The sequence below is a fragment of the Crocodylus porosus genome, unplaced genomic scaffold (assembly GCF_001723895.1).
Source record: "Crocodylus porosus isolate Cpor-Errol unplaced genomic scaffold, CroPor_comp1, whole genome shotgun sequence".
NCBI classification, from domain to species: Eukaryota; Metazoa; Chordata; order Crocodylia; family Crocodylidae; genus Crocodylus; species Crocodylus porosus.
The window spans coordinates 111,037,664-111,051,356 of NW_017728943.1; the positions used below are offsets into that span (position 1 = coordinate 111,037,664).

Below are 13,693 nucleotides of genomic sequence, written 5' to 3' on the forward strand. Positions count from 1 at the left end.
CCCGGCTCCGCGGCTCCAGTCCTCGCAGCTCCCGGCTCCGCGGCTCCCGGGGCAGGCTCCCGCCGGAGCCTCCGTCCTCTCCTGCTCGGGGTAGGCGGTTCCTTTTTATCTCCCCGCGCCGGTCCCGCGTCAGCGCGGTTCCAGTTCCGGGAAACCTTAAGTTCCCGTCCAGGCTTCCGGGTCCGGACCCGGAAGCGGGGTGGAACTCCGGGACTCCCCGCTGGGGCCGAGCCCCTCAGGGTCCTGGCCCCCTCACACTTGGGAAATGAGAAGTCATTCAAAGTGCATTCAGAACTCATAATTAACACATGCCACTTAGCACTATAACCAGTAGAATTTTTTCCATACTCAACATTTCGATGCCTTTTTTATTCTGTATTTTTGATCAGGACAAATGTTCTTTTAAAGCAAAGACTAGTCAACTACCCCAAGCACCAGGTTGTAGAGTCACACTCACTCTCTAAGTCAAAAGCGAAATCACTAGCTGTAACTTGCTTCCCAATGAAGAGGAACAAATTGGTAGAGAAGGGCCACAGACCTACTTTGATACATGGTCATCTCAAATACACCATTAAGAATAAGCTTAGAATCTACCAGAAATACGCTCCAAGGAGAAAGATCTTTCAGGGTTCAAAGAGTGCAGAATTTAAGGTCTCTGTTCAGTTATGTTGGACTTTGCAAATAAAAATATAATGAATGATCAAAGGTTCTTTGGTCATATGAACCAAAAGAGAACTAGGAGAAAAGAAGTGGGACTATTATATGTTACACCGAAGGTGGGACAGAGATTGTAAATAATTTAGATACGGGTTAAGTATTAAATGAATACTTTGCCTCAATCTTCAATAGGGATGGAAACATATATCCTAAGATAATTTTGGAATACCAAATAAGAAGGAAGATATGGTAATAAAAATTCCCATATTTGAGGGGAAAGCAAAACTCAGATTGCCTACTATAACATTACCTGAGGGCCTAGATTGGGGTTGGCAATTATTTTGGCTGGAGTTCAGCTTAATGAGTTTTGGTGAGCTGTTGAAGGCCATAAGGGTAGCCCCACCCCTTGACAGGTGTTCCACACCCTGGTTGCCATCTTGGCACCAGAAGTCCTGCCCCTAACCCCTGATGTTTGTCACCAGAAGTCCCTCCCCTTGCCCGCAGAAGTATGCCTTTTGGGAGAGGGGGGTAGCCATCTTCGAACCAGATAACCCCCAAATTATCCGCTAAAAGTCAAACACCTACTATAATATATTTTAATTTTATTTCAAAAAATATTTTTTATCATGATTTATGTTTGTGTACTGTACATAGAGGTGATTGCATAATAATTAAAAAATAAAGTCTTACCCTTGTATACTGTGTGGGGGGGAGCATGTGGGTGTGGTTGTGGGTGCGTGGGTATGTCTGGTGGGCTATGGCGTGTATGGAGGGTTTTTGAGGGGGTGTGGCTGCTGTGTGGGGGGCATAGGGTACACTGCAGGAGTGTGTCTATATGTGGTGAGGTTGTGGGGGCAGGGTGTGGATATGCGGGGAGTGTGGGGACCCTCCATACACATTCTCCCATATCATACACAGCCTTCAGCACTGGCGGCAACAGCAGGAGGTGGCAGACCCTTGGGGCACTCATGGCCTATGCCACCCAGCAGCATGTGGCTCCAGTCAGAGCTGCACGGGACAGCAAGGAGCACAGCCAAGCCAGGCCACCTCTATTACATGGTGCTCCCATGGTGCATGTGCAGCTCCCAGTACTTCTGCACCACTTGGGGGGGAGCCTTGCATGATGGAGCCAGTTGCCTTCCCTGCTCCCTGTTGCTAAAGAAGCAGGGGGTGGAGATCCCCTCCACTTCTGGTGGAGTCCCAGCAACTGCATGTGGCAGCAGGGAGTGGGGAAGGCAGCTGACTCCATCATGCTGGGCTTCCCTGCAGTGGTGTGTGAGTGTCAGGAGCTGCACATGCACTGTGGGGAGGGGGAGGGGAGGAAGCATGCAGTAGAGGTGAGCCAGCTTGGCTGTGTTCCTTGCCACCATGTGCAGTTCTGGCCAGAGCCATGTGCCACCGGACAACAGCACCTGTGCAGGCCAAGAGCGTCCCCAGGGCCCGCCACCTGCTTCTGCTGCTGCTACAGCGACACCCCCTTACCCCTCTGGGTATGGGCTCTGTGCTCCCACCATCCCCAGCCCCATGCTCCCTACCCCTGCCCAGCTACAGCTTCCCCCCCACTGCAAGGCCCTCTGCCCCCACCCCTGCCACTTCCCTACCTCCTGCCCAGAGTTAGCGCTGCAGCAGGAAGATGAGGAGGTGCTGCTGGATGCTGGGGAAGTCGAGCAGTCTCCCAGCAGCTGCAGCAGTGGCAGCAGCAGCCCCACCTGGAAGCTCCATGCTGGCTGGGCCAGGCCCTTCCATGCATGAGGGTGAAAGGGAGGCACACGTGTTGTCAGGGTACAATTAATTAGTGGGTGCCCACAGTCCAGATGAAATTCCCTGGTAGGCCAGATCCAGCCCCCCAGGCTGTATTTTGCCCGCATTTGGCCTAGATAATCTCTGTTCCAGAATATTGAAGGAACTGACACAGGGAATAGAACATGGGCTTTCAAAGAATCTGTTAATCCTGGGATTGTAGCATATCATTGGGAAATAGCAAACATATTACCTCTTACAAAAGGGGAGAAAAACTGACCAGGTAATTGCAAGCCAGTTAGCTTAACTTCAATATTGCCCAGTTGGTTTGAATAGATATTGGAGGAAAGAATAATCAAGGATATGGAGGTAAACAAAAATGGGACAGAAGAATACAATCTGGTTTTATCTAGGGACGATCATGTCAGACCAATATAATATCCTTCTATGATAAGGTAACTGACTTCATAGATAAGGGCAATGCAACAGATCTAATCTATCTAGATTTAAGCAAAGCATTTGATACTATGCCTCACGGGAAATTATTATCTGAAATGAAGAAAATGGGGATGAATAACATAATTGTAAGGTGGAGAAAGAGGTGACTAATGAGACTACAAAAGGTTCTGTTGAAAAAGCAGTTATTAGACTGGAGAGTGTTTTCTAGTAGTGTTTCTCAGGGATTGGTCTTGAATGCTATCCTGTTTAACATTTTTTTTAGTGACCTAGGTGCAAGAGCTACATGTGTGCTTGTAAAATTTGTGGACAACATAAAACTGTGAAGTTTTGTTAATGCAGAAGACCAGATTATTACAGAGGAAGAATTAAACAACCTTGTGGTATAGAGCAATAGCAGCAGTATGAAATTGAATAGTGTACAGTGAAAAATCATGCAGTTAGAGAACAATACCAAGAACCTTTTCTATATGATGTGGATTCACAGACTGACAACTAAGGCAACTAAGGAAAAAAAGGACCTGGGTGTGTTCATCAATAATAGGATAGCTGTGTGATGAAACTATAAAAGAAGGAATAATTTCATTATAGAGTGTATGTAGTTGGGTATTTTCTAGAGACAAGGAAGGATTAGTACTACTGTACAAGATATTGGTAATATTCCACTTAGAATATTATATATGGCCCTGCATAAATGAGTTTCTTGATTTACTCCATATTTGGAAATATTTTCGTTTGTTTGACCTGAAACTTTTTTCACTATTTCAGAGCTGCCACAAAGCAAAAAATTCAGTTATTCATAATACAACAATCAAGAGTTCTGGGTTCTGGTTTTGATTTTGACAGACTTCCTATGTAAACTTGGAGAAGTCATGTAATTTGTTTAAGTCTCTATTTGTAAAATAGACATGCTTTCCTAGTTCTTATGTTTGGTGAGAAGCTACTAACTTCGCATCTGTGAAGCAGTTAGATCACAGTGGACCCATCTACACGAGACGCTTGCTGTACATTAGCCTAATAACACTGTGCAGTAGCGTATCATGGCAAAAACTGTGCTAACAGTGTCATCAGGCTAATACACAGTAAGTATCACTAAATAACCATTCACTAGCTCTGCTGCACAGTAACTTTAGGTACTGTGCATTTAGTTAGTACTTTATTAAGGAAGTACTAAACTAAATGTGCAGTATCTAAGGCATGTTAATGAACATGTGGACATGTCCACTGTGAGAGCCACAGGAAAACCTATATGGGATTTTAATATAAATGAGTAATCAGAGGAACATTTTGTGATTGTTTGTCTGGAAAGTATTTTTTTAAATACCATTAACCTGCACAGCTGCTGTAAATATTTTTACCTGTGATTCCATAATATTTCCTCCCTTTGATTTAGATTGTTTTCCCCCATTTTGTACAGTGCATCTCCTGAAATTATGTGGTGGTAATATGTGCACAGATTAAGAATGCTTTAAAACAATAATCACACATTTGCTGAGCTTGTAATATCACATGCCCCTTCCCAGTAATGACAAGGATAACAGCATTTCAGACTGTGATTCATCTAATGTGGAATGAAGCATGGTAGCATTTGTCTGCTTTACTGAAACAGTGCAGCAACATTTTGGAGTCCCAAACATCTGATAAATAACCTGAAGTTAGTGGGTAAAAGGAAATATCAGAACTGATAAATTGGAACATAAAAGTTTAGGATTTTTTTTTAACCTGCTCTAAGAACTCTAATACCTGTGTTTTGTTGTGCAGTATAACCGTTACCAACGCTATGGGGCAGAAGAATGTGTGCTGCAGATGGGCGGACTGCTGTGCCCAGTTCCAGGATGTGGGGCTGGCTTGCTTCCTGAACCAGGAGAGAGAAAAATCCAATGTGAACCATGCAATGGACTGGGTTGTGGGGTAAGCATGTGCACTTTCCTAAAAGCCTGCATGAATCCACTGAGATTGCAGGATTTAGCACAAAAAAAAGTGGTGGTGGGGGGGGAATGGTCTGATTTTCTTTTCATATTGGTGACTCTGAATTGCCCTTCATACCAGAGTGAGGTTCAGCAGCATTCAATAAACAATTTTAATACAGTGCCATAGTCTAGAGATGACTACTTTGTCATGTAGAGTCTGTCTGTCCCAGAATTCCTTGCTTTAATTGGTTTGAGAAGCTGCTGATCTAAGTAGATACAGTGAGAAGTTGAACTGTGCAAATGACAAGCCAGGAGCTTTGACTTTTTTTCTTTCTCTCAGCACTCAGCAAAACTGAACAAGATCTAGAGCAAACCATTCGTTGCTGTATTAGTATCATCCTCTTAAATAGAATGAGAGGGGGAGAGAGCGAGCAAATGATCAATCAGTAATGCCTCTGTGACATTGTTTGTGTGAGCATTTTAAGGTACACAATGATGATTAATAGAGGAGCCCCAGTGTGTTTATTGTCTCATAAAAACTGCTTTTAATAGGGATTTGCAGAAATAATGGTGAATTTTTAGAAAACAAAACAAGCAGCAATTGAAAATATTTGTGCTGAAAGTTTTTTTTTTTATTATTTTATTGTTATACAGCCAGCACTATATTGTAGAAGTAGAAGAGCTGAATGGAAAATATTTCTATGCACAAAAGGCCTTCCTAAGTGATGGGTTACAGTTACTAACCAGTGAAAGTATCAAGGGTCTTTTGGTGCTATATATTACTAAATTTTGTGCAGATAATGGAAGGAGATATATATGTACTGTTACTGTTGTCGTTTTCTAGTGGAAAATGCACTTTTTATTGCCATTTTGATGTTGCCCAAACTGATAGCATGGAAGAATAATTGTTTGCTGAACTAGGACGTTACAGTAACTTGTCTTCCACGTATAGGTTAGCATCTGTCGACCTTGGTAAAGCTTCCTATCTGTCCACGCAGTGGTGCATGTAAAACAGTGTTCCCCAGACTCTCTGAGCTGGCACAGGGTTATAAAATAAAGGGGAGGAGGTAGGGAAGTAATGAGAAACAAGAATGAGTGAATAAAAAGAAATGTCTCTAGACTAGCTATTGTGTTTGGTTAAAAAAAGGTAAAATCACAAATAACTTTGGCTCTACTCTATGTCTAGATGTAAGGAGAATTAGACTGCATTCTGCAGCTTCATTCATCATCATTTTGAATATGTAGTTATTAGATACATTCTATTTATCGAGCATAAAAGGTCTCATATATTGTGTAGTTTACTAAGCTGTTTTGTGTCCCTTTGTATGGACTCTTTGGGCACATCCAGATGAGCGTACACATGCAGATGAGCACACGCATGCTTCACTTCCATGCTATCAGACAGGTCTGCAGTGCCACACACTACATGCACCACACATGCAGGCATTCCCTGTGCTGCAAATTTGTAGCATGGGGGATTTTTTTTATATTGGGAAATCCCAGAACCAAAAAGGTTGTGCCTAAATAAAGCAGGGTGGTGCACATGGTGGCAATGTGCACCACCTGAACCCAGAGCCTGGCTGGCTGAAGCCACACTCCCTGCTGCTGGATTGCTGCAGTTGCAGCCCCAGGAGGCTCCCAGGGCCCCAGGTAAGACTGCTGGCACCAATCCAGGTGTTGGGGCAACCGTCTGTGGCAATATGCTGTGCACCAAAGTATGCATGCACTGCATTCCCTGGGAATAAGTGGCACAGGTGCTCCTTGGGGATAAGTAGCAGTGGCACATTTTGTGCCACCACTGTTTGTTCCCACTCATGGGGATACACCCTTTGTTTTGAGGGGTGGTGACCAAGTTACTTGATCTTGAGTTTTACCCAACAGTAGTCTTGGTTTAATAGACAGCTAGAATGTGTAAAAGGTAAATGTCATTGAGGAAGAAACTGGAAACATAAGCCAGTCTGGAAGCCAAATTTTGGCAGTAGTTGAATACTACCCCAACACCCACACACACAAAGGAATAGGCAGAAAGCTCTGATTCTTTTTCTCAGAGAAGATAGTTTCAATGGGATACCCATGACAAGAAACAGTAAGACATCCCATGCTAGATCTTATGGACCAGTATGGGTTTGGCCTAACATATCTTCCCTGTTTTCAGAATTAGGGTTATAGATACGAAGCTTTCTTTACTATGGTGAAAAGAAAGGCAAAACATTAGCCTAAGTCAGCTCCATAATTAAAGAATCTGAATACGAAAAGCAAGGGTTGTATTGTTGTATTGTAATATGTGCCTGTACAGTGCTGATCAAAATTGGGCTCTGACTGTCACAGAAGGCCCTAGGCAAAAAAAACCCAATAACAACAATATGACTGTTAAAGTCTGATACTACAAACTCTGTGTATTTGTATTGTATTGTGAATTCAATGTTTTGAATGTGGAGCTTTTATGCCCCTCTGGGGTTTTTTTGTCCTTCCATCTGGGAGTGAGATTCCAATGGATGGTGACACCGGACTAGTCAGGGACCACTGATAAACTTTGGCAGGCTTTTATTCACAAGGAATCTCTGTTGGACAAGAAATTAGCTACTGCCCAGAGCAAAACAGGCTTTTATGTCTGAACTCCAGGAAGTAGGTAACTAAACAATGAATCCTCTGATGACCTCACTCATGGCAAATCCTTCACTTATTTTACTATTACTCATAAAAATATTAATTGATTTCCCAAGGCATTAGCATTATGTATTGTTGTTCCGCCTTCATTGCTATTCATCAGACCTATCCCTCTAACTTTTATTGCTCAGATGTAAAATGTTGACATGTTTAATGCAAGAAGACAGCAACAAAATATGAAAGACATTACTGATTGTACCAACTGGCCCAAATACAGGAAAAGCTGTGGTAATTAAGACCCATGAAAGCTCTATAAATAAAACATCTTTGTCTTGCCTTGTTCTATGTGGGGATATTACTTCCTATATATCAAATAAAAAGTTGGAATTAAAAGAGAGAAAGAGAAAGTGAGCCATGATAAGGTTAGAATTGAGCTTCAAGAAGATGTGCACATATTCATGTCCATAACCTGCCAATTATCTGCCAAAAGGTTAATTCAGCAGCAAAGCAAATTGTACTTGTGTGAGGATAATACAAAGGAAAAGTTTATCAAAAATAGCTTTTTGTTTTAACTGTTGAGTAAAGGGAGTACTGGGCTACCTGAAGAGCAGGATAATTGATGATTCATTAACCCAAGAAGGCAGGAAATGGGAAGAGAAGAGAAAAAAGGTCAGCTATACATGGCCATGTCCAGCAAAAAGTTTGGAAGTTACCCAACAGAACTGAAGCTGAAGTTTGTAGGCTGTGCCTTTAAGATATGGAAATCATGCTGCAGAACAAGAATTTAGCAAATAAAAGATGCACTCATGATTGGCAGAAAATGAAAGTTAATTAGTATAGGCTATCATATGAGAAGCCAAAAACAGGATACTTGCCAAAAAGGTATTATTAAATGGGCTCAATATGAGACTAATTTGAAAAAGATGGGTATTGGCACAAAGACAAGTGAGCTAAGTAGTGGTAACAGTAATGACTAATGAAGATCCAGAAAATGGCTAAAGAATTGTAAATCACCTACTTTAAAATTGGTCCAGGCTGAGACAATACATTTCTGAACTGGAAGTCATTGTCCACATTTATTTATACATTAGGCCAGTAGTTACCCAACATTTAGTTGGGAAACGTGTTGATTATCTGCTTGTTTGTCTTGAACATGTTAACAAATTTAATATTTCAAAAAAATTATTTGTGCAGTACAAAATTGCACCAAGTTTTGATGACCTAATGACTAGAAGTTGATAAAAAAGTAAAAAATGCATTTGCCATTTCTAATACAGAGTAGGAAAAACTCGTATTACAGTTGTGTTGTTATTCTGATAATGAAAAGTCAACCCCACAGTTACTTTCAAATGTAAAGCCATGCATTATGAAATTCTGCTGAAAGATGTTTGTGTTAATGAAATAAGATAAATGAACAATGACATTTTTAAAAAATGAAATAAGATATATGAACAATGAAATTTAAAAAAAAAATTGTAGGTGGTCAAGAGGATTTTTTTTTTTCCTCCGAGTTGGAACTAGTTTCGTAGTTGATAGGGTCAAAAGGGACCTGAGTAGATCATCAAGGCCGACCCCCTGCCATGGCAGGAAAGAGTACCGGGGTCAAATGACCCCAGCAAGGTGATTGTCTAGCCTTGTCTTAAAGACCCCCAGGGTGGGAGCCAGCACCACTTCTCTTGGAAGTTGGTTCCAGATCCTAGCCACCCTGACAATGAAGTAGCACCTCCTGATGTCTAATGTGAATTTACCCTCTGCCAGCTTGTGACTGTTATTCCTGGTCACTCCTGGCAGTGCTTGGGGGAACAGGGACTCCCCCAATGCCTACTGGTCCCCTCTGACTAGTTTGTAACAGGCCACTAGATCCCCCCTCAGCCTTCTCTTTTGGAGGCTGAACAGGTTCAGGTCCCGTAGCCTCTTCTCGTAGGGCCTGCGCAGCCCCCTGTTTATGTGAGTGGCCCTCCTCTGGTCCCTCTCCATGTTGTCCACATCCCTCTTGAAGTGCGGCGCCCAGAACTGGATGCAGAACTCCAACTGCAGCCTGACCAGTGCCGCACAGAGGGGGAGGATCACCTCCTTGGACCTGCTTGAGATGCATCTGTGGATGCATGACAAGGTGTGGCTGGCCTTCCTGACTGCATCCCCACACTGCTGGCCCATGTTCATCTTGGCATCAGTTATGACTCCAAGATCCTTTTCTGCCTCTGCACTGATGAGAAGTTCCCCACTGGGAGTTCCCCAGCCTGTAGGTATGGTGCTGGTTCTTCCTCCCCAGGTGCATCACCTTGCACTTGTCATTGTTGAATCCCACCCTATTCTCATCCACCCACCCCTGTAACCTGTCTAGGTCCGATTGTAGCCTATTCCTTCCTTCTAGCGTGCCCACGTCCACCACACGTGTTAGTGTCATCAGCAGATTTGAAGAAGGTGCTTTTTACCCCCTCGTCCAAGTCACTGATGAAGATGTTGAACAGTGTGGGCCCGAGGACCAAGTCCTGTGGAACCCCACTTCCCACATGCCTCCTGGTTGAAAATGACCCATCCACTACCACTCTCTGGGTGTGGATCTCCAGCCAGTTGGCGACCCATTTGACGACGCCACAGTCCCCCAGTTTCTTAATGAGAACAGGGTGAGAGACAGTGTTGAAGGCCTTCCAAAAGTCCAGGAAGACTATTTATTTAGATACATCCAGTGCCTCCAGAAGTTCCCTGACTAGATCTTCACTGACCCTTGGTCTAGGTGCGCCTCCCCTGGGCCTGAGGGGGAGCCAGTGGGGGGACTGATCTGGTCCCTGCTCAGGAAAATGGAGGCAAAGAAGTCGTTAAATAGGTTAGCTTTGTTGTCTGGTGTGATGGCCAAATTTCCCAGCATGTCTTGCAGGGGCCCCACGTTACCCGGTACCTTCTTTTTGCCCCCTGTGTATTTAAAAAAGGACTTCTTGTTATCCTTGATCCAGGTAGCTAGTCCCAGTTCCATCTCTGCCTTGGCCTTCCTGATTGCCCCCGGCATCCCTGAGCAACCGCAGTATAGTCCTCCCTGGTGATGGCCACTCCCTTCCATTGGGTGTACGCCTCCCAGTGGAACTAAGCTAGTTGTTACTGCAAATGGCTTGACAAAATTACTACAGCCTCTTGACATAGCTATAAATTGCTGTTTTAAAAACACCGCCTGCCAAAAATAGGAAGGGAGATGTATGCAAATAAACAAAGAGCGGCAAAATGAAACATGCAACTTTTGTTGAAATGTGTATTTGAGTTCACAATGCCTGAAAGGCTATAGAAAAAATATTAAAGAAAGTTTTCATCACTAAATGCATCCTGAAATCAAGTCAAAACATACTGAAAACCTAAATCCATCTCCAAATGATAACTGCATATCTGAGACAGTAAATTCAGAGAAAGCAATGCGTTTTTGCAGAGACAATCATTGCACAGAGTATGATGAGTTTTAAGTTGTTTTATTATTTTTGCAAATTGTAGTCAGTTGTACCAACCTAGTAAGTAATTATACTAAGATTTATCTGGATTATCTAAAGATGCAGATCATGTAAGTGCTTCTTTTTAAGGAGCAGTACTTTTAAAGGGATGGAAGAGACTTGTTATTTATATTTAGGTTTAGATATAGATCCCACTCTATCCAAAAAGGCTCAGAGCCTTTGTGGAGCCAATGTAGCCAGATCCTGTTCTACTTCCTTTATTATAACCCCTTGACGTAGTGGGCATGGCCAAGAAACAAGGGGTATGACCACATGGTCTAATGATTTTTGGTTGCCAAGACTGTCTCTTGGGCTACAGTCAGCCAGCCTGCATAGTTCAGAGGAACTATAAAGTTGGCTTTATGCTGAATGGCCATGGGAGTGGGAAGCCATAATTGGTATATTTGTAGCTCTTCACTCTGCCACACTGTAACTGAATCCAGAATCTAGCCTTACTGTGTGACCAGTGTCACTGATTTCTTCACTTATCTTCCATACCTATACTACTACTCAGAGGCAGGGGGTATGGCCTGGCTCTAAGTAGTAGTATAGGCATGGAAGGACATGAAAAAAATTGCAGCTTAAAAGCTCACCTCTTTTATGCCAGATTTGCTATCCTCCATGAAGGATCCAATTGAAATATGGGATTGCAAAAAGATTCACTTCCTGCAAGAAAGGTAGAATTTTAAGACTCTAAGACTGCAAGGATAAATACACACAGTCAAAAAGCCAGAGGCTGAATCGGTTCAATCTTCACAGGTTAGCCTAAGCTGCATAGGTTGAACTGATAAGCAAGTGAACAGACATTCACTTTTGATTCCAGAAATGCAGCCAGATGCCTGCAGTGGCCCAGGCCAGAAGCTGGGGGTACTACAGTACACATCCCTGCTCAGCTAGAGCAGACAGTTTGGACCAAGGCTAGCCCACCCACCTTGCAAGGTAGAGTTTGTGGGAAAATGCAAAGTTGGATGCTAGGGGACTGTAAGTCAACTTGAATCTGGAAGGAATCTGGGGCAGAAGTTCTATAAAGCTAAATCAGGTAAGTCTGATACCACATCCATCCAGGTTGATCCTAAACTGGTTTCAGCCATTTTGAAAGCAGTTCATGTGCACTGAATTTCTGTTGTGTTACAGATTTCAACTAGTCTCCAATCACTTATACCAATCATGTGTAATTTCTGTCCCTAGCCCAAGTGTTCACTGAAAAACAAACAGATTTATATATGGAACCTTTCTTATTAGTACTAGCCCTGGATATCAAGTGTATTCCTTCAATCAGTTATTTCTTCTATTTACTAGTATTTGTATTTTACTTATTTGTCCATAGTTGAAAAAGCATGTACCAAAAGCAATTAGAATATTCAGTACATTTCGTATGATGTATTTGTAGAGAGAGAAGATATTGTTTACCTACCTTTTTCAGAGAGCTTAATAAAATATGAAGTGCCCTTTTCCTTGATAGTTATCCACTCTTCAAAAGAACTGTAGCACAAATTGTCACCATTTGCAGAGCTCTCTTCAATAGCCCATTAGATCCTTTCCCTAACACACACTCATCACCTTCCATGATATGTTTGTTGAGCATAGTATCTTGGACACAGGTGGAATATGCATAATTCAAGAAATCCTGTAGACTGAAGAAATAAGGAATACAAAATCAACAACTAAGCCAGGCAATCATATACTCTAAAGTTCTCAGTGACAATAAAATAAATATGCAGTAAAAGTCTACCACTCTCAAATTTTCCATGTGGATTATATATTACCTTAAGAACAATAAGATAATTCTATATATTACCAGCTTCTCTAAATGTGGACAATAGAATAATGGAGTCAAATATTACATGAGGGTGGATACTGTTTTTAATGCTACCACCTGGAACTTTGCACTGTACAGTCTGAACCGTTATGTTTAGAGGCGATATTGCAGATTTGTACTGTCGCATAAGTGAAGAGAAAATTACCCTAAGGCCCCTTTATAATCTAAAAATGATATACAAAAACAAAAATAATTCTAAATAGTTTCTTACAAGTAATAAGAAGTACGTTTCCTTAGACTCAAATACTGAAATGTTTTAATAGTTTTAAATTTCAGGCAGTAAATAAAATTTCATAGACATTAGGGCTGGAAGGGACCTCAGAAGATCATTGAGTCCAGCCTCCCACGCAAAGGGCAGGAAGTCAGCTGGGGTCATAGGATCCCAGCAAGATAAGCATCCAATTTACTCTTGAAGGTGTTCAATGTAGGTGCTAGAATGACCTTCAATGGCAGGCTATTCCAGACCTTGGGAATTCTTCCTTATGTCCAGCCTGAAATGATCTTGCACTAGTTTATTAGCGTTCGACCTTGTCATCCCTTGGGGCATGCTGGTCAACAAATGTTCACCCAGATACTGGAGGTCACCCCTGATAAACTTATAGGTGGCCACCAGATCACACCTGAGCCTGCGCTATTCCAGGCCAAAGAGCCCCATGGCTCTCAGCCTGTCGTCGTAAGGGCTGTTTTCCTGACCTCTGATCATGCGTGTGGCTCTTCTCTGCACTCTTTCAAGCTTCTCCACATCCTTTTTGAATTCTGGAGCCCAACACTGGACGCAGTACTCCAGCTGCAGCCTCACCAAGGTCAAGTACAAAGGGAGAATGACGTCCCGGGATTTGCTCGAGAAGCATCTATGGATGCAAGCCAGCTATTTGGTCGCTTTTCTAGCTGCAGCATCACATTTGTGGGCTCATGTTCATCTTGTGGTCAATGATGAACCCCAAGTTTCTTTCTTCTGTAGTGCTACCCAGGGAAGCAATGCCGAGCCTATAAGGATGCTGCAGGTTTTTCCTCCCAAGGTGGAGAACCTT

The 13,693-nt window shown here is 42.7% G+C and overlaps 1 protein-coding gene across 1 annotated transcript in view; it reads left to right on the forward strand.

Moving 5' to 3' along the window:
* The window catches only part of PARK2 (parkin RBR E3 ubiquitin protein ligase), a 1,395,896-nt gene that overhangs the window by 1,183,941 nt on the left and 198,262 nt on the right, over window positions 1–13,693 (forward strand). Inside the window, exon 9 of the mRNA XM_019549987.1 lies at window positions 4,615–4,764. Within this exon, the coding sequence (XP_019405532.1) occupies window positions 4,615–4,764 (150 nt within the window). The remainder of the gene's footprint in view (window positions 1–4,614; window positions 4,765–13,693) is intronic.